Source organism: Mycetomoellerius zeteki, unplaced genomic scaffold (assembly GCF_001594055.1).
Source record: "Mycetomoellerius zeteki isolate Tzet28-1 unplaced genomic scaffold, Tzet1.0 scaffold31, whole genome shotgun sequence".
NCBI classification, from domain to species: Eukaryota; Metazoa; Arthropoda; class Insecta; order Hymenoptera; family Formicidae; genus Mycetomoellerius; species Mycetomoellerius zeteki.
Window position 1 is genome coordinate 4,264,765 of NW_017257294.1, and position 23,038 is coordinate 4,287,802.

General features: G+C 32.8%; 1 protein-coding gene across 1 annotated transcript in view; it reads right to left on the reverse strand.

The window, feature by feature from the left end:
* Positions 1 to 5,912: 5,912 nt before the first annotated feature.
* LOC108724622 (neurotrimin) overlaps positions 5,913 to 23,038 on the reverse strand; it is an 82,540-nt gene continuing 65,414 nt past the window's right edge. The window contains exons 4-8 of the mRNA XM_018451074.1: positions 19,974 to 20,129; positions 15,345 to 15,473; positions 14,087 to 14,224; positions 11,695 to 11,847; positions 5,913 to 6,691 (exon numbers count right to left, since the gene is read on the reverse strand). Coding sequence (XP_018306576.1) covers positions 6,438 to 6,691; positions 11,695 to 11,847; positions 14,087 to 14,224; positions 15,345 to 15,473; positions 19,974 to 20,129 — 830 coding nt within the window. The 3' untranslated portion in view covers positions 5,913 to 6,437. The remainder of the gene's footprint in view (positions 6,692 to 11,694; positions 11,848 to 14,086; positions 14,225 to 15,344; positions 15,474 to 19,973; positions 20,130 to 23,038) is intronic.

The window sequence follows — 23,038 nt, forward strand, 5'->3', positions numbered from 1 at the left end:
AATATAAACAGAAAATTATACGACAATATTTTACGTTTTATAATTATTTGATGATTGTTTAAATATTATTATATGCACAGCTTGTTTATTATAATACCGCAATAAACAAAGCTTTAATAAAGTACTTTATTAATGCTTTGCTCTTTTTTATTTTTGTTAATAAAATATTTTGTAAAGTGATAACCTGATTAACTATTTATTTTAAAAAATTAATAAAAAAGATTCGCAGATGTTAAAAGCTATTTTTGCATATCCGTTTGTAAAATCTGTGCTTCGCTTGCTGAGTCACATAATTTTGTCGATAAATTTATTATAATCATCGTCGATACGGTATCGACTTTACATATGTATACAGAAAAACAGGTAACGAGCATTTTCATAAAATTACTGAAAGAAACGTACGGATTGGAAAAGTTATAACTTCGTTTTCTATCAGTAAATACATGACACCATTAATAAAACGACAAAAAAAGGAAACGATCGGATATGCTAGACGTGAAATATAAAAATAGCTACAACAGTTATAAATGTATAGAAATTGTAGCGGAACAACCGATATCCACAAGTCGCTAAAATATATAATAGGCTTACGATAAAATAGCAAGTGAGGTCATAGATATCCAGACATATTTTATTATACTATCTAATATTAGAAGACTCGTTTGTTTACAAAGCATCTAGTATCGCTCGACGTAGACGCCTTTGTTATCGCCATCTCTTTCGTTCTATAACCGTCCGAAGGGATTCGTGCCGATGATGTACGAGCTGGCTTATGGAGAAAAGCCCTTTTTTCTCCTCGTTACTCCAAAGTGCGCTGCCAAGTTCCATAATAATTCTTTCCCGAATATCATTATTATACCGTCGGGTCTTCGTTACAGTCGATCTCCCGAATTTTACGCTTCGGAATGAACCGAAGAATGTAACAAAGCGGAATGAGAGAGCTGAAGTGCCAGCGCGCAAGCTGCACACATACGCAAGTAGCTTCTCTTTGCCATTATAATTCGTTAATACTTGTATTTCATGAAATAGTGAAAGATGAAAAGAAAAAGAAAAGTTGTGAATTTATTGATAATGTGTTAACTTTTAACAATGTTAAGTACTGTCAGTTATATACCGTCTCAAAAGCTTATTTTGGTACTTTAAAGTTAAATGTTTTACTGATAACCGGATCATACAACGTATTTTTTAGTGAGAAATCTATTTCTGAAAAATAAAACTACTTTTATATTAAACTCAGGGTTGGCAAGTAACGTCGTTACCGTTACAAGTTATTTTTTTCAATAACGATTGGATAACGATGTTAAATTTTTTTCTGAGTAACGTTCATGGTAACGCAGTTACATTTTTGGAGTAATGGTAACGATTTCACTAGTTACTTTTATTGTTACTTTATTTCTGTTTACATAAAAGTGTTAATCGTAACTAGAGTATATATACATTTATCAGTTTTTGAGTTTAATTCCTCTACGAAAAAATAGAATTCTGACATCTTTTTTGTATTTACCGCAGGAATTTAATTACGCATATAATGGCGTTTTTCATTGACAAAACTAGTGCGCATTCAGTGCACTTTAAAGCTGCTGTACAATCGACGTAAAGATGTATGGTTAATAAAAATAGAAACGAGTTAAACCGCGAAATCCTCAATATTATATTATTTGATAAAATATACTTTAGGAACTTCATCAATTGAGATATCTTATTTTTATATTTAGAGTTGTGTACAACGACTTTAATGTGCACTGAGTGCGCACAAGTTCTGCCAATGAAAAACGCTATAATATTCTATTAGTCTAAGAAAAGAAAGTAACGAAAAAGTAACGACTCCTTACATTTTGAAGAACGGTAACGATAACTATTTATTTTTTAGGAAAAAGAACGGTAACAGTAACGAGTTATTTTTATGAGGTAACGTTGCCAACCCTAATTAAACTTTACTGCAATAAATCTGATACAAACTATCAAGTATCTATATATTACGCTTACACTCTGTTAAATCTGTCAAATTTAACTTGAGTCGCCACTGCTCCTACTAAATATCGGAGCAGTATGGCGACTTTAATCCTTATAAAACGTTATTTCATATTAAAATGATCATTAAATTTGACACTATATCGTGTCAACTTGACACTATTTAGTATCAAATTGACACTGTATAGTGTCAAATATAATCAAATCAATTTAGCAAGAAACTGGTAGTTTTAAACAAGCTTTTGTCAGGAATTTCCTTTCAAAGAATATTCACCACTCTCTGTAGTTCCTAAAATAGTTTATCGATTTCTTAAATATTTTGTTGAGAAGAATATAGTCAATTCAGAATCGATCGATTGGAGGAGTGAACTGTGTCTGTACCTGCCCTCTACAAGGGAAGTTTGTAAGCTATAACTACTATCGATATACTTGATACTACACGCATGGATACTATCCTGCATTTTCCCAAGGACCTTACAAAAATTATCACTTGTTGGTTTACAAAAATATCGGCTATTGATACAATAGTAATTATATATAGATGTTGTACCTGTTATTTGAAATTTATATTCAAAGGTAACTTTACATTTTTAATCACCATACAATATGTAAGAGAGAAAAAGTACTTGCTTATTATTATCTATTAGATTACTCTGTGTATATAAACTTAAAAGCTTTTTTTATTCATTATTGATTTATTATAATATTAAATAATTCAAAAATTTATCCATGCATTTGATTTCTTACTTACCTACAATTTCTATGAAGACATTCTCTATACAGATTTATCATACCTTCTTTTATCTACTATTAATAATTCTCTGTTAATAATTCTCTAATATAATAACATAAAATAAAATACTTTTATAAATATAAGTATCAATTGATATAGTTAAATAATAAAACTTTAATTCTTATAAAACGTTAAACGCAATTAATTTCAAAGAAATTTTTATGTAAAGTAAAAAATAATCAAACTATTTAATAATATATCACAAAACAATATAGCATTGAATAATCTAATGAGAAATAACTTATTGAATTTATATCGAATTGATTTTGATACGTCGATTTCGGCGTTGATTCAACATCAATTCTAATGAATTATTTCTCATTAGGAAAATCTTATTCTCAGTTCTTAAAATTAAAGTCTATTCCTATTTCTTGAAATTAAAGACTTCAAATTGATCAGATATATCATAAATGAGTGATGTGGTGAATAGGAACGGGGGGCCTGCATAACATCTTTTTATTGAAATACAGTCTTCTTTCATTCAGTCTATAATTTAACAAATTTTGCTCCGTCGTAAATCAGAAGTTTCGATGAAAAGAATGGAATGACCTACAACACAAACGTAACAATTCGCACAAAGAATTATCACGATTGTCTAACATTTATTGCCCAAGTACACGATAAGTTATACATTATATTTACACGGGAGGGAAGAGTTATTGTGACCACCAATGCAAAAACTAATATAACTTACAGCTTAGCGTATATACATGTCCCTGAGGCTTATTCTACATTATCGTACACACACTATTATTATACAATACCAATAGCTCTATGCATTGAACAAACGCGGCGTCATATAGTATAATTTATATATAATATATATATATATATATATACCGGTATCACACGTCTACGTATATGTACATAGCACATTTGGGGTCATCACAAACATACGCACCGCGAAATTGATGGGTTCATTTGGAAAGCCGAACTTGCAATTTATAATCGATTGACGAAACAAATTGATAACAAATTCGTTAGGAAATGAAATGAAAGCTCAACTGATGAATCGGTAGTATTGCTTTGACGACTGAAAATATTGCACATTCGATATTTTGTGCAAGAGCGATGTTAAATTATAATATACAGCAATTTACAGATTTATTTTTTCGCTCAACACACACTGAAAAAAATTAAACGTCTCATATAAAAAAAATTAAAATATATAGATGTTCAGAAATTATATAAAAATTGCGAATTTTAGCTTTAACTTTTTTTCAAATTTAACATTTCCATATTTTATATATATACTAATTTCATGTACAAATATATTAATTATTTGAAATAATGTTACATAAATTGTCAAAGTAACAACATAACAACATTTATACGAACATTAAACATAAAATCTTTGTCATTAGTAAAATTAATCTATAATTTTCTAATTTTTTAATGGTTTATAATTTATAGTTCAGAAAGCACTACGTTAAGATATAACACTGTTCATTAATGTATGTACTTTGTATAATAATCATCATTTATCTAAAACACTAATCACTAAATTATAGTGTACGGATGAAGAACTGATGATTTCTATAGATAAATGTTACTTATATGTACAATAAGCCTGTTATACATTACTATATTTGTATGATCTCGAGATATTTGAATAAAAAATAGTTTATTGATCGTTCCGTTGAATAACGGAAATTTTCATAAAATTATTGTCATCCTGTAACATAAACAATAATTACATTAAATCAGCATTTTTATGTGCGAAACTATAATACATAAAAAGTACTCTACATGAATTAAAAACAAATTCTAAGAAATAAAAGCGCGATCAGTAAGCAAAACTGTACTTTTTATCGTAAAGTAATGTTTTATATATGGCTTTATAAATTTATGTGTTGCTATTAACAATATCTGTATTTAAATTTGTAACAGATTAACTAAAAAATTATTGACGTAATTATCGTTTTTCTCTTCGATGTCACAATAATTAATACGCCATCAATAAAGGATATTCGATCGGATCTGATCGGATCCCTTACAAGGTGATATAGGCAGGTTTTATAAAGTATTATTACATTATCCGTACCCTTGACTACAATAAAGAACACATCCACTATCAATTTGAATAAAATGGAAAATGAAACACCTCTCTTTACAGCTATTGTATAGAGAGAGATCATTGGAATAGCCACTTATAATGTAATACGGTAGATCCGTTTTACAATTCTCCCTGTTTAAAAATTATTGCGACATATTTAAGCGAAATAAATTTCTTCTCGATGGAAATATTTCCTGTGAGGCACATTACTTTGTTTCAGCGATATAATTTATGTGTCCGAGAAACAAACAAAAGGCTGAGTAAATCAGTGAATTGTAATTCTATATTGTAAACATAATTCATAAAGTAATGATAATTTAATATATTGGCATTATTATGAAGTATTTAATATTTAAATTATCCATTTATATTCATTTTATATTAATTTCTTAATAAATAAATTTCAATCTATTATTTCAGATTTCTTATTATCCTTGCTACATATGTACAAGAGGATTTATTTATTCTTATTTTCTATATAAGACATAACTAAATTTAGCACTCTCTAACACATTTACATTTTCTATTATAATAAAAAAAGATACTGAAATTAAATTCCATATATACAAATACTTTGAAATCAGACGAAAAAGATAACTGCAAATTCTAAAAAATAATAGACAACTTTTTACATTTAAAATTATTTGAAATTATCAGCTACGCATAACACAATCACTCTCATTCTTTGTGTCCTTGTACGTTTAGACATTATTAGCAAATTGCAAGCTATGCACGCTTAATATTTTTAAATGCAAAAGTAACGATGACATATATTCACATCAACATCATTAGTTATATGAAGGGATTACTGCAGCAGTAGGTTAACCTACATTTTGCGAAAAATAAATATATTTTTCCAATCACTTTAATTTTAATTATTTATTTTCCTTGTTTTTACAAAATGTGAGTTAACTCACTATTGCAGTAAACACCCTTCATGTGTGTTTGTAAAACAAATAATACAGCATTAAATTTTTAACAAAAAAATCAAAGTGAACATTTTTAAATATAACATTAAATATAAAAATAGAAAATATGCTTGCACGAAGTAAAATTTTTTGAGTGAGCGCTGAAATATAATTTTTATGTCAATATTTGTTTTGGTAACTAATTAGAAAATGAGATTGCAAATAATATGTCCCCCTTTTTACTGGATCTACAGACTTTCTTCTTTAAGTGATGGCGAGGTCAACAGAGTTACCGCTTGAAATGGAAACGGTAAAAGCCAGCTACTCTGGCACCTTCAGCGCAAAGGGGTTAATAGATTGGTGGTTTTCTATGTCTTTAGGGAAGGAAAATCTATTAGTACACGTTCGGCTTGCAATGTGTTAATTACGCTTCTCACGAAGTACCCTGGTCACTCTGGCCTAATCAGCCAGGTATTCCGGACTCCATGTAAAAACGATTCTTCGCTCTATGCTTCGCTCTACGTTTCGCTTTATGCAAATTACATGTACAACAGGAAGAGATCTTTTACGGAGAGCAGCGATCCTACGCAGCATCATTCATATCGACATTCTTTCGTTGTGACATTCTCCACGATACCTAGTCTCGTATCTGGAGAACGCTTTCTACATTGCATTAATCTTCGCGTAACAGTTTCTACACAACGGTGGCCTACGTGGATAAACCACCGGCCAATATCACAGTCATGGTGGTTATCCCAAAATTCATAAATAAATGACGATGAAACGACGATGAGGCCGTCGCCGATTGAAAATCGATCTGCTCGTCACCAATATCGTCGCCCTTTAACATCGGCTCGTCTTTCATACCGATAGCTTTCTTCTCATGATTGTGATCGATCTTCCATGTTTTCTTCGATTCACGCCTCGAGCCTGGTTTGCGCGTTGTTGGCGGCTTATCGATCTCTGAAAATGGCGACACAATAAATTTGGTGATTAGAGTTAATGTTACCAAGTAACGTATGAAGTGTGCTTTCGATAAAAAGTGAAATAGCTTGAAGCGTGCTTTTAGTATTGCTAGTACGGACCTTTTTGCTATTTAAGAGACTAATATGTATCTTGCTATTTTCTTCCATATAGATTCTGCAGAGAGTTACTTTTCGTCTTATTTATTTTTTGAACAAGTTAGTTTTTATCTTTAGCGATCCTTTCTCATAATATGATAGTTTTTAACTAAACATTAAAATTTACTGTGTGAACATAATATCGTTAATTAATTTACTCTTAATTCCAGAAATTATTTGTTTCAAATAATATAATCGGAAAACTATTATTATCTAAAAGCAAATTTAAATAACAAATTCTTTAATTGGAGCAAATGGAATTAAATATGTGTGAATTTAAATATGTGCAATCCATTACGACAAAATAAAAACATCGCGACAAAATAAAAACAATTTCAAAGTTAATTATACAAGCTAAAAGCTTGCATTTATGTATTAGTTTAAGCCATGCTCATCTCTCGTCATGTTTACTTGCATTGGTTTTTATCAATCGGCTTCAATATAAAATTATTTGCAACAGATATCGAGATAAACACATACAGGCTTTCTATATATTAAATAGAAATATTTATAGGATGGTAACATTATAGGTGATCATGAATTTTCACAATTACGGTATCGATAAAAGTCAACGATAACGAAATAAAAAGTACATTAGTTAATTGAAGGATCAATGACGAACGTTGGCGCTTAAAAATCGGTGTGATCGTTTGAATAGAGATTGAACGTCCGTCGCAGTATGCAACACAGTAGAAAGCCGCTTTACGTCGAATAGCGTTTGAAGCGAACGGGCGTAAATGGCGAATCGAGATATCGGTAAAGCCTGTCCGCGAGTAATAACCGGAAAAATAATCGGCCAGGCGGTCGGACTTTCCGCGCGATGCTCCCCGGTTTGACGTATTGGAATGTCGTCCATACGGTGTTCCCGCAAACCCGGAGAGCTCTTGTCACTTGCACACTCCGTCGAAATGTCGAGAGTTCGGAAGCTATATTAATTCTCTCGTGCGTGCATCGACATTTCCGCACGAGACGAAAGTAGACTTTTTCTAATTAATCCGCAGGATGACAACGTGCAAGCCACACAATATACTGAGGTGACAATCGCTAACAGTTGAGACTACAAAACAAAGGTGAATATCGATGGATTGCGACAAGAACGTTGCAAATATAAGCGTAAAGACAATTGTACTTTTCCTTCATTTTTGACGTAGTGGACATATCTAGATTCATGTAAGCTGGTTGAAAGGTTACGAAAAAAAAAAGGATTTAAAAACTTATACACTGAAAAAAATACTGATTTAAATACTAAATTTTAATAAATGTTTGTCTGAATAGTTCTAAGTAAATATTTACTAAATATAAACACATATTTATTTAATACAAATCATTAATTTGATTAAATATTTATTCACTGTAAATAAATGTTTACTTAATATCTATTAAAAAATGTCTTTTTAGTATAAATTTCTTTAAGTATATACATTTATCAAATGTATTTCTGCTAATGTAATATTTTCAAATATGTTTTAATCATATAATTTTTGTGAGAGAAGAGAAGTATATTTATATAATGAATTTTTTTAAGTGTACTTACATACTTCCCTATGTTTTATCCTTTAAAGACTCTTTTGCATATTTCAGTATGAAAGTTACCTTCGTGAACAGATGTGAGCCAAACATTGTTGAAATAGTAATCAACTTTCGTTCGATGTGCAGAAGCTTATGCAACGTTGATTTCAATTCGCGAGCGACAATTGTGTTTGTACTTCTGCAAGGTCAATGCGTTTATATTTACTCGTAGTAGTTGTTTGCAAATCTCGGAAAGCGTACGGTGCACAGTGTATTCGGAAGTGCAGATGCAGAATGTGTGTTCTCGGCGATCCTGACAGTTCAACAGTGCAACAATTTAATAAATACATTAATTAATACGCTCGGACACTACGTTCCGGTTGAATATCGGAATTGTGGTCGGACCTGCGTTACCGCGCCGTTACCGAAAAGCCGTTGAAACAGCCGTTCGTCTCGAATGCTTTAAATTACGAATTTACATTTATTACCATGCCGTTATATCATCGCCTTTGATGCTCGCTGTGTCTGCGGTAATGAATATTGCGACTGTGGTTTAAGATGCTCAGAGCTCTTCCACTTTACTGCAATTAGCCAGTAACGTGTTCCACCGTAAGATCCGTAATTCTGTTCACTTCACTACTGGTGATGCCTGCCATTTTGTGATAACGCGCTTTATAGCGCCTGATGGTGAACAATGATCAACCGTAGGGCTAAAATAATTCAACTTGTCTTCTTTCCATTTATCTTTTCATCTGTCTTTCGCAAAGAATTACGAATAAAGCGAAGAATGGATATACCTTTAGAAGTTTCATTCGCACCGTCAGTTTCAAAAAGGTAAAAGCGATGGAAGGACGCAATTGGTTTACTTTTAGAACTTTATATATACTATACAATCATAGAAATTAAGAAAAACCTAATAATTCTACGCACGGCATGCGTATTGTGTCTGTATATTCAGATAATTTATCAAATATACAATTTAACGCAACTATAATTTCAGCATTGTAATATACCAAGTACATAGATAATAACAAAATAGTAATTACATTACTAATTGCTAATAACTTCTAGAAGTTACTTTACCGTATAATAGTAGCGGATATTTCGAAATCAGATTTGCTAGGCCAATTGCGACTTAATTCTTTCTCAAAGAACATCCGCTTCTACCGGCAAGCGAAGCAAAAGTGAACTAACGACCATGGCTACCAAGGCACGTTTATCGGTCACATCTATACGCGCGCGCGCGCACGCTCCCTCATCCGGCGATATAATGCAATTTGAATATAGGCCATCATGCACAGACTTTGCATGCCATGCGTGCACGTCATTGTACAGACTCGGAACGAGCGACGCGGTGGCGCAAAGTTCCTTAGTCTTCAGTCTTAGCTGCTCTTAAAGCATCCCCTTCGCGACTTGTTCTCTTTTCGCACTACGTCCGTCGATAATTCGTCCTTTCTTACCCTCCCTGCCCACCAATCCCCCTTTAGTCAAGCTCAAGTAAGATTCCCATCGAAGTTAACCGACTTTAACGGAACATGTAATCCACAGACCAGCGCACCCCCTCCTTGCAGTAATTATTGCTAATATTGTTAAACGTGTCGCGCTGCCGGAAAAAGCTCTCGATAATAGCGACAGAGAGGCATGCTAGTCAACTGACGTTTCAACGGAACGCAAGCCCGTTGAATTAAATTGCTGGGCTAATTATTGGAGAAGTGATTCGCGAGAATGGAAATTCGTGATGGTCTGTAGGCGTGCGGGCGTATCCCCGGGCTTTCCCGTCGTCGCTTCGACCGCAGCATTTTATTTGCAATTGTCGGTAATTAAGTGCCTCACTATGGCCTCTTCTCCCCCTCCCCCTTTCCGTTATCCAATCATCATGAACGGTGATTTTTGTTAAAGCCATCGTTTCCTTCCTCTCCCTTCGAACGCATCGCTTCCGTCCGATCTCGCCACCGTCGACACTCTAATTGGAGAGACGACCAATTAACATCAGCGAGATCGAACGGAACAGACGGGTCGTGCTTTACGCATTTGGCGTGCTTGCCACTTGAACCTCATGCATGAGATCCAATGAAATATAATGACGGCGAGCGGAATGGACGCGTGACGTAGTGACGCGAAGATGAGATGACATGACGTGTGACGCGACGCAATGCGATGCGACGCGATACTACGACTCGGTCTCTTAGTCCTTATGGTTGATTTGCAGCGACGATGCCTCCTAATACGCCTCCTTATTGGGGTTTATTTTCTCTTTGCTCTTCTTATATTTTTTCTCGTGAAAAAAATGGCAAAGTTAGTAATGTTGTTACCTAACGAGCAGTAACATCTTTCACGTCCTGCAAGATCGCTACTCTTTTACCCTATCAACGCGACGAGGGTAAGTGGTAGTACAAGGGTAAACAGGTACGGAGGTTGTCTAGCTTCCAAAGTTCATATGCATGGAACGATGATAGAGATCAAGTGATGGCATCGTGGAACGGCGCGGGGAACAAGGGGTATTGGTACACTGAGATTGGGGCAATTACGTCGAGTAGGCAATATCGATCGGCGATAAACCGATAAGTTATCCGTTTAAGAATCGTGCCCGCCTCTGGTTAAATTTTGAGATAGGAGAGATGTTTCGTTGCTGTTGAAATAACTTTGTCGAGATACATGTAAATTTTTTATTCATCTCGCTACGTACGCCATTACGCCATAATGAGTTTTAATCCATACATACGTTTTCATGAAACATGTTTGACTACAAAATCCGTATCGTATTTTCCAGTAATAAGCAAAACTAATTTAAATCCCTTATATAAGATTAATGCGATTAAAAATAATAAAAATAATGTAATAATATTAACGTAAGACTCGAATTTGTGTTATCCATTAAAATGTAATATTTATTATTTTTAACTATTTATATATAAAATATATGGTATGCAAGTAATTAATCCTTTTTTTGTACATGATACGCACGATGCAGGTAAAATGGGAAGTAGAGAAGCAAAAGAGAGTATAGCAACATTTACAAAATAAAATTTAATTATCAGTAAATTATTTGTATCGCGTAATTACGTCAGATAATCACTATGAATATTAAAGCAGACATACAGATAATATACGGAATAATATAATAATATACATATTATGAAAATTAAAAGAAATATTTTTAGTGCATGCAGTTTTTCGTACGTAGCACATGCAAAGTGAACAAAGGAATTAGAAATCGGCTTGAAGTAACAAACGATTAAACGTTTCTTTATGCGAAGATAAGCAAGTAATATACATAGCGCAAAAGTACGTTACGTGCAATTTATGCAAATTAATGAGTTCATAAATGTTACTCACTGTAAAGTTTTATCTTTCCATCGGTCTCTCCAAGGGAGTTCGTCGCCACGCATCGAAAGGTTCCGAAATCCTGTGCCCGTACAGATTTTATCACGAGCTTCATAAGTATTTCATATAATCCTCTAGGAATTGTTTCGACCTTATAATTTTCGTCTGAAAAGCGTTGAAAATATCGGTGTATAGATTAAGTGCGGTAAATACGCATACATCGAAATCGCAAACGCTAATTTCCATAGAGATTTACGTGATCGATCAACGCGTACATATAACATTAAATGTATAGTTTATAAAGAAACACACACTCATTATATCAAATTGTTATATCAAATGCGCGAGCCAACAAAATCAACAATAATTAATAAAATAAAGTTTGTGAAGCGCATGCATACCTAGATGAAAAATAACTCGTTCCTCCTAATCGAAGTCAATGATTCAGAAGGTTGTTAACGGGAAACGCATGACGCACAAAACCAGCTTTTTCGCGTTGATGCAATTGTACTTGTCTCTCGTTAAAAAGCTAATTCGCTTCGCGTGTTTGCCGCGAATGGAGGAGCACTAACTAGACAGGCTTCCATGGCGGCCCGGAATAACAGAAAATTCCGGATCGATGCAGCAGTAAACTTCATATTTACGTTCCAAGCCGCTTAAACATTATGGAATCGCACAAAGTACGCATGAAACAAACCATGTTATTCGTGCAAATGTCGTTTTCATTCTGGCACGTGGAAGACGACGTGAATGTCGATTTTCGTGTTATTAGTTCCAAGCTATATGACACTGTCGATGCGGAAAACAGTTATTTCAGAGGAAAGTTTACCCGCGTTCATATCGGTATATCTTGTGTTATTCGAAGCAATAAAAAAATCATGCACTTCTGTAAGAGTTTGTTCGCTGCATTCTTCGATTGTAAGAGTATACGCGATTTTATAAATATGTATTAAAAAATCTGTGTAATATGATACACGTAAAAGAAATTTTGTTGTAGAAACATTTCGTCGAGATATTTTTGATAATGAAAAAGAACACGTAAAATCTGTGCATCTATGTAATAAAAATCTATAAACTTAATATGTGTCGACTGTACATTTTAATTAATAAATTCGATTTATTATACATTTATAATATTAATAATAAAACAAAACGATTCAAGGAAAAATAAATTACCTAAAATAACACCAAAAATTTCTTCATAATAATAATAATTTTTGGTGTTATTTTAGGTAATTTATTTTTCCTTGAATCGTTTTGTTTTATTATCTGCATTTAATTAATGTCTTCCTTCGATACTTTTATTGTATTATTAAAATATTAGTTTAGTAAAACATAAAATAATATCAGCTAGTAACTTAATATTATTTATGCGTACGTATTATATTTGTACAATGTAAAGAATACAGAGTAACACTGAATTTAAAAATATCGGCTACATGCTAACAAGAATGATCTCTTTATAACTAATTGATAAAAATTTTAATGTTATATATTATATAATATTATCCATCGATTTGTGAGAAACTTTCGTCAAACGTCAATTAAACTACTAACAATCGACTTTGCGATAGTAGATAAAAATTGCCATCTGCATAAAAAGAATTTCGCGTGTTCTTAATTAATTTGCAGAGCATTCATTATAACGCTTTAAGAAAAAATTTTAGCCTGTACGAAGGGTACTGTCACGGATTAACGACCCGACACGAGATGGCACGCACATGTCTTAAGTTTTAATGTAGCTGCCCTTGCCCTTAAACCCTTGCATATCGCAAAGGTGCATGGTAGCAATTAGAGTGAAACGACCACGTTAGCGCGGTGTAATTAAGGCGAATTGCATTACAGCTGCTCGTGCGTGCATCTCCCGACATGCGCAAAAAAAGGAAAAAAAAAGAGAAGAAGAAGGAAAGAACTTATAACAATTATTTCATAAATTGGAATAAAACACGCTTTCGGTTTCATTAAAACTCTTATTTTTTTCTACTTTTGAGACAATAAGTATCATTCATGTATTCTTCAATGATAAATATTATCTTAAGAAGCAAATTTAATGTTTGTATAACTTAAGAAAGAAATAATTAAAACTTATTTTATCTCGCAATAAGTGGAAAAAACTTAAGAATGGAATTATTAGTGTCACTGTCTTAATATCTATAATAAAAATATTAATATTATTTTGCATACTTGTGCAAATTCTATTCAATTCACTCTGACTGAATTAATTTTTATTTTTGCTTAATAAGAGAATAATTTAAATATAGAAAATATAGAAAATAATTTAAAATATTTACTTTTCATAAAGTTGCCTTAATTTAATTATTCTTTTTCTGTGCACTATTTCTATATTACTGTTAATAAAAGTGAAAAGCATATTATATTTGGACAAACAGAAATATATGCTCACCATTGGCAATAGTTTCGTTCGATGGCTTCGTCCAATATGTGATAGGACTGGGATGAGCTTCGCTACGGCATTCCAACGTAACAGTTTGTCCTTCGTAACCACCCACTAGCTGATTCTCAATCCAAACCATTGGCTGAACTGTGCAAGATGATATATTTCAATAAAATATCCATTAAAACACAAAAATTACATTAATCTCAATCAAAGAAAACATTTTTTATTTTTATTTTATAAAAATTTGCTTTCTCATACTTTATCGAATTTTTTTATTGCCGTGAGATAAGAAATCACACAGTATAGCACTGACTGTATATTACTTTATTGTGTATAGCTTTACAAACAACTATTTTTAATGAACAAAGTTTAACTGACAATATAACGTTAAAATATTTGACATTAAAAACTATATAAAGCTGGGAAAACATAGTATAGAATTTAATGAAATATCCAATTTTACGAACTCATCACAAGGTATAGCATTTGACGTTTGACGTAAAAGTCTTACTAAAACTCCAGCTCCCATTTTTAAAACATGTTCCCTCGAAATAGGGCTCTTTTATTTTTTTAATCAATCCAAAAACGTCACTTGTCCTTTTAGTAAGCGACTCATTACATAGCGTAGCAAAATTACGTAGCCAGCGGCAGGAAAGATTTAACTCCGTTTTCAGGAACAATGGCCCTCGGGATCAGATATTCACCATGCCTACCCCGAGAGGCGTCATTACGCGAGATCGCTCACACCACACGCGAGTACGACAATTTAAAATATATTTTGCGACAAGCGCCCGACGCGCGTATAAGAAAGAATTTCTACTACCAGGACGGGGCAGAACTGCATAAAATATCATTCGTATGCATTTTCACAATTATATATGCGTGAAAAGCAAAGGACGGAAACGGAACAGTTAGAGTTTTGATTGAATTAAAATTTACGAACTGAAATCCTAATAATATTACATTGCGTATGGTATATTATATAACATTCTGAAAAGATTAATTCTGGAAAATTAATTCACGATGATTGTGTGAATAAATTTCGATTAATCCTCGTTTTTCCAGGAAGATTAAATAATTTCATATAATATTTTTTTCCGCCTTGCAAAACGGAGAGAAACGCATTTAATTATATTTCTCTCATCGTAATGGAAAAGCCATTTATGCAATGTATTCACCACGTTTCACGCTGCCGCTTGGCTGGAAGTGTTCCTTAGCGCTGGTCATAAAACGGAATTTAGGATCACGCAGCAAAATTACGTACAATGAACAGTGAGGAGGATCCGTTTGCTGACTGTTGGTGGCACCCCGTTGGACGCTATGCAGAGATACGGTCCCATATGGAGACGCGTGATTCGTGTTATTTCCAACTCCGGACCCACGATACTACCCGCTGTAACAGTTTACATATGTAGATGCGGGCATATAAATTCATATGGACATGGATTACGACGCATTATTATATATGCTTCGTTCAGTGAAACACACCTATGACACGATCTGACCAATTGCACATGTTAATACCGCCCCGTTAATTTTTAAGCATTCCAAATTACGAGCATATTTTTGAAATTACAAATCATAAATTTAATCATCTCGGCTTATGGTTGACATTATCTTTTATAATAAAAGATAATAATTTGAAATGTTTAATATTACGATATAATTTTCAGAATCAAATAATAAACAAAGATATGATAGAAATTATGTATTATTATAATATAAGTATATTAAACTCGTTTTTTTTTAGATTAAAAGAGAGAAGATATATTTTTATTTGAATTTTGAAAAATACATATGTATATAGCGACAAAAAAAACGTGTTTGTTCAAACACGTACATTATCATAAGATTAAAAAAATTTCAGATTATATAAATCGATCATGATCATATCTGCACGTGATTTGTGGAAAAAACAAAACTCTTTTTGCTAGCATTATATCAATAAGATAATACATTTGTTTATTAGGAATAATGAGTATATTGAAGAAAATACCCATTGTGCGACATGATATTTTTTTGTAAAAATTCTTTTCTAAAACCAGAAAGTTTCTTTAAATCTTCAGAAAGATTTTTTAGATTATTTTCGGTTATACATACATTTGATGTTTAAACTTATTGTTATCAGAAATTGTAACCGCAGTATTTAATTAGTAATAAATTTAATCAGTAATAATCAATGCAGTAGTTAATAATAAATGCAGCTTTGTCATATAAAACAATGAAATATACACGTATCCAATTTTAACAAATAACTAATAACATTTAAATAATGCTTCTTCTCATTTTCTTCGTACCTTCTTATGACATATACCGTATATAAGTACATTGCATGTAACGTATAGTGTGACCAACTAAGCGTATGCACGATAATTAAGCGGTAAGCAAGTAGCAACATGAAGTATACTTAAACTTATGTTCTGAATTTTGCAGAATATTGAAAATACGCAAATTATAATACAAATAATACAAATATGTATCCTTCTATGCATGAAAAGCAATTAAAAGATTTCGCAATATAACAATGAAAAAATGGGACGTTGATTCACTAAATGACATAATTTCGTTAGACTGCACATTGTATTAAATGGAACGTAACATAAATATTAATATGCAAAAGTGGACAAAGTAGCACTCATTACGTCAGCTGTAATTTCATATGTTGTAAATTAATATTTGCTCTCTGATATTTTCCAATAATTTCTGTTTCACATGTTGCAATACGGTCGACTAGCTTAATATTGCGAAACAATTGATTTCAAGTTTAATTAAAATGTGTATTTCCTTAATTTCGATATTATATAATTAATCGTGCTAATCGATTTGTACATTGAAATTACAATTAGTTCCGCGTCGCGAGTGTGTAATGAAGTTAAATTGACAATCTAGCACATTCATTTCGAGATTGATTATCATATAATTTACATAGTTCCTTTACAGATCAACGGCCTACCGATGTGTAGGTATACACATATCGTATTATTATCAGAATGATAGTTTCATAATTTACACAATATGAGAATTTACAACTTATTAAATAATATATTAATATATTTAAATAATACATACATACGTACATACATACATACATAATAACGTCTTATTTTAATAAAATCATCATAAAACTTATGAAAGTAGAAGTATACAAATATATGTACGTAATAAGAAAATTTTAATGTTAAATATAGTAATTAAAATTTTTCTTTGAAAAGCTCAAGTAATCTAATCAGCTTCCAATCACAATAGTATTACGTATTATATTTAATTATTAAGATATCTATAAAATATTTATAAACTGCTAAATATGTAAAATATAATTATCGTTTTTTAACGATTTTATAAAAACTATAACAACAATTTTATTGTCAATTATCACATTTACTTGAGAGTAAAATTCCATTTGTGTTCGATTTGCTTTTATCATTATTTTATTTATTGTTAGACAGCACTTTGTCAATAGCATTTAAATATGTATCGCGAAATTTGTGTGTAACAACATCTGCATATTTTGACAACAGTTTGAAAAGCGCTTTCATTCATGTACCTGTTGAGGTTTTCGAGGTAAATTCGTACTTCAAACTTTTATCATGTGCAAAAAGCAAAATCTCTTAGTATGAATTATCATACAAATAAGAAAACGTCGAACACTTTCCTCGACTATTATGGGAAGTCAAACGGAGTGCGCGGATTTCGATTACGAAAATCGTAAGACCGATAGCGCGTTGCCGAATACTCCATTCTACGGTACTTATCGTCTAATGGAATCACGACTGAATCTTTCCGCAAGACCGATGTAAGACGAAGAGACGAATAGAGGGACAGCGAGACGCGACAAATTAAAGTGGTTTCTTAAAATCGGCTTCGAAAAAATTGAAATTTCGTCTGGTGAATAAATCATCAGAAAGAAGTCGGTCACAAATCGATATTTCACTACAGGGAGACGTCTTCTCGTTTCTGACCCTTGGCACGATTTCACACGAAAGGATGAAAATATATTACGTGTGTGTTGCACGTCGGTTTGTTGGTCTTTGAGAAGTACTCCGAACTCAGTATGGACTGAGACGAATAGAAAAGGAAGGGGATGGCAGAAGAAGAGAAGAACTTTTGAAGCCGTATAAGAGAAAGAGACTAAAACGGTACTTCAGCTATCTGTCGGATGTACAATCGAAATGTCTCCAACACTTGCTTGCGCAATTAGTCAGCAAAAGGTCTAAACAATCTTGATGCGGGTGGCGCGTAAAACAGGAATGAGGTTATCATTAATCTTTTGCCTCAATCTTACAAAAATTGAAATAACCAATTGTGAAATCTGTTTGAATGTATTACCAAGCCTCGTAAAAAATTATTTAAAATATATAAATAATTAAAATATAAATATTTAAAAAATGCATCTAAATATACTGGTATATTCTTATAATTATAGAAATAAAATCTATTTATAAAAATTAAATTTTTATAATAATAGTTTCTTCAAAGATTACTTACAGAACGGTTTTTGCTAAAGTATTAAAAAATTTAATTGGATAGAGATCCGGAAATATAATTCTGTTAAACCATCAAAATAATGTAGAACACAACCTGGTTACCAGAATATCAAAACTTTTTACAGCGTTGCTCATTATACTTGAGTGTCCGATATAATTATTTTGATAGTCCAACAAAGTTTTTTTTCAGATCTGTATCTAGTTAAATTTTTAGATACTTCAGTAAAATTCTTCTTTCTGTGTAATAATCAAACTATATCTTCGTTGAAGAATTGTCATGTATTAATGGAAAGTTCTCGTTAAAATATTCTATCGAATTTGTATAACATTCCTTTTACAATAATTAAGAAATTAAATTACATGTTGATTACTAGTTCCTGCTAGATTTTACTCAAGACGGCATAACGACAGAAATTCGTTCGGAATTGTAAACAAAATTAATTTCTCACCGAATGGGTTAAGTAAATGAGTTTATATTATAAATGCTCAGCAATTTCATTTCGATGGACATTACGCCGACGGCACTTTGCTGATAATAACATCAGGAAAGAAACCATTTTGTGTAACGAATCGTTAAATTCTTTCGTCAATTGCAAAAGACTGTAGCAGGCGGAAAGATACTAAGGGAGAGACAAAGTAGAAATTACTGTTGAAAGTACTGTATCATCAATGCAATAAGGAAATAAATTGAAAATCAAAAGTTTTGTAAAAATAAAAATATATAATAAGCAAATGGACTAGTAGTACAGAATAAAATTATATTAGAGAATAAAATATATTTCTTTTACATTCTTTATGATATATAAAAGTTCATTATCGTCTATTTTGTTTAAATTTTTCTATTCATTTCTCTTTTATCTTGTTTAAAAAAATAAGAAAAATTTGTTTTGTAATTGAATCGAATGTATGCATTTGACAATATATTAGGTAGTCAAGAAAGAAATTTGCTTTGTTTTTATTTTATTTAAGATCTAGCCGATTATCAGACATGTTCAATGTACAATGAATTCAACAAAAGGCACATCCGTATCGGTTCAATGCCGTCCATCAAAACTCATTCAATGATACGATCCGAGAGCACAATAAACGTCTCGTTCAATCAGCGCGAAACGAGACGGCGAGCTTTCTGTCACTCTGTTTTGGAGTGAGATCGAGAAAAAGCCTCGGAGCTGTTCTATGAGCAGCGGGTTATGTTCAATATACGCGAAACAACGCGAGACAACGATGCTGATGGGGTTGAAAGGAGACGCGGAGATTGAGAGGAACGAGACTCTATCTAGAGTAACAACCGTCATTCGTTGTACGATGGAATACGCGACAATCGGCGACCAACGAAGCGGTGCACCGTATGGTAATAGTAGTAGTACTAACAATAGTAGTAGTAGTGGTAGCAATATGCAGGTACGTACCCTGCCAGTTCGACAAGCTGATCGTGCCACCCGCTTCACGACGCCACGTGACCGTCGGCTCCGGTGTTCCTGTTGCCGCGCATCGTAGCGTCACGTTGCTACCTTCTCGCACCACCATATCCGTGCTGGTGGGATAGTCCAGGATGTCCGGCGGCACTGAAACAATAACCACATTGCGACGAGAACGTCCCAGAGGTTACGTGGGTGCGAGCACGCGCGGGACTGTACGGGATGATCATTCGCGCGGACCAGATAGATGGTTATCTCGCGACGAGCGGATCATGCACCTCCGCCGCCCGTCGTGCAATATCCCGCGTGCATACACCGCACACGCGGGAGCACGCGCGGCACCGACGCATCCTGGGGTTCGCGCCCCATTTGTTCGCGCGGATGGCGGATTCGCTCGTAAAATCTCGATTCGCTCAGTCGATCTCGCGTTCGTTCGAATTTTTGCCGAGTCCCGGACCACGTCCGACCAGGGCTCACCCTTCGCTTCCGCCCTTCCGTAGGGAAATACCTTTTTGTTTCATTGAAAAAGCGACTTCTTTCTGTTTTCTTTTTTTTTCACCGAGGTGATCTTTTGCGCGTGACTTTTAACGGTTCGTAAAATCCACGTTACTTTTGTCCGAGCTTTTGTCGCAGCCGAAAGCTCGACGGGGGTGTAGTACAATGACGCGTAGTATTAGGGTGAATCTGGTTTTTACGGCACGTACGTGCCGTCGGGCACGAGAGCACAAGCTGTTGGATAAAATTTGGATAAGGCTTACTTATCAAGCAGATATGTAAAATTGTCATGAGCTAGATTACCATACGAAATAACTGTATATAACTATTATAATTTGTACGGCTGTGCACGCTTTAAAGCACGAAATTACAATTTTTTTCATTTATGCATACATAGGTCTTTAATATATTTACATAAATATCTGCAAAATGTATATGTTGTTTTTACAAATTTTACGGAATGTAAAGAAGTTACAATTTATTAGTTCTATAAATTATTGCACGCGAATAATATAAACAGGATCTGAACTAACTAAGAGAGCAATATAAGTGGATTACTCAAAAGGAACTACATAAGCAACTAATATATCATGCAAAGTAATTCATCACGTCGCTTTATCTGAGTTTAGTAAATGACAGCTGGATTCGATATGGCGAATTGTTTTGTACTTAGACGATATATTAGATAGTTTAGAGTTACCGTCTATTCTGAAATTCCTCTAATCTGAATAAATAAATCAACTGAAGCATCAAAATCAATGCTAATCCAGGTATTTTAGATTGAGCTCTCTTGTCTCATTTGCATCATCTTTTATATGCTAATCTGTCTCGTTTTTAACAATTTAAATTTGTTATTCGGCCATTTTACACAAAAGTGTTCTTCAAAAAGATATGATGACATAAAACGTAGAAAAAATGCATGTATTTGAAAATTAAAGCAGCTGACTACAATCGTTAAAATTTCTCTCTTGCTTTAACAAACGCAACAAAATATTTCAGAGAAAAACCACTCAGCATGATAGGAACAAAAATTTGTAGAAATCTCATCCCTCTTGCGGTTTTGTATTTGTAAAACGATTGAACGTTATTTATCCATTTGTTTTGAAATCCATTCATCAAATGAGTTTAAATGTAGAAGAATCGTATTATCGTATTCAGAATGTGCTTTAATAAAGAGAGTTTCATGAAAGGATGTAAATTCAATTATATCTTAATCTGCTGTGGCGATTACCGTATTAGTTAGTAACGCAAAAGCTGTATTTTCGGACTACGGACTACGGATTACCATATTAGTTACTAACGCAAAAGCTATATACTCGGACATTTAAATAATTAATTGAATTTTTGATAATTTAAGTATAGCTTCTCTCGTCCTCTTTCTCTTTCTCTGTTTAAAAAAAAACGTTAGTGAAGAAATATAATTGTTATAATTATATATTTAAAAACAGGAGGTTATTATAAATCTGTTTTATCTCCTTATGATTTAATTTTTACTTTATAAATCATATAAATATGAAATCTACAATCAAGTAATGATTATTATCTTATGTCTTGCATATAAATTATACATTATCTTCGGTCTTTAAATTCACTTCACGTAAAAAGTAATTAATAATATCAGTTTTACTCAATTTTTAAAAAAAATTTATTTTAACTTAACGCGAGATATTCCTTTCTCGATGTATTTAGGATGACATATTTGACTGTCTGTAATATATCTAATAAGATATGTTAATGATAAAACATTATTTTTATAAATGCGGAAATAGAGTACTTGACACTTTTTGTTATATGATTATATGATAATAATTATATGAATAATAAAAAATTTCAAAAATGCTAAGAATCTTTTTGAGTTCTTCTTTACTTACATGGAAAGAACGACTTCGAAGTATTTAAAAATTTAGCTAGACACATCTGAAAATAATTTTATTTGGACCATCAAAATAATCATGTAGAACGTTCAAACTGGTTTCTAGAATGTATTTTTATGAACCAACTAAATTATTTTCAGATCTCCGTATCTCTACCTAACTTTTTAGATACTTCAAGAAGAAACCGTTCTTTCCGTATAAATATATGTTTTACATTGAAATTCAGATGAATTAATAGCTTGCAAAATTTTTACACTAGCATCGGTATAACACGAAGATTATTCGCGTGTATATGGAAGCAATCTTTTCAAAACAATTTAGGATATAAAATAAGTTTATTATAAAATATCGTCGGCTCTTCACACACACACGATGATCGACCAACGTACTCTTTGCGAAAATAATCTTCACCGCGAATGTAAAGGCCATTGACGTGATACATTTTTCGTGGCAACAATGCGAAGAATTTCGTTATCGAGTTGCTTTCGAAACGGAATAGAGCCGAATATGGCTGGTGCACATGCAGTTTGTACACCGGAAAGACGGCTAGTCGGGAATGGTTTCCCACGGCTTACGCGGACTAAGTTCTTTCCCGGTCACGAAAGAGGCTACCTTCGTGAATAGTCCTCTCTCAGAGACCGACGTCGCGTCCCCCTGGTGAGTTACGAAAGACGTGTTCGGAAGGCA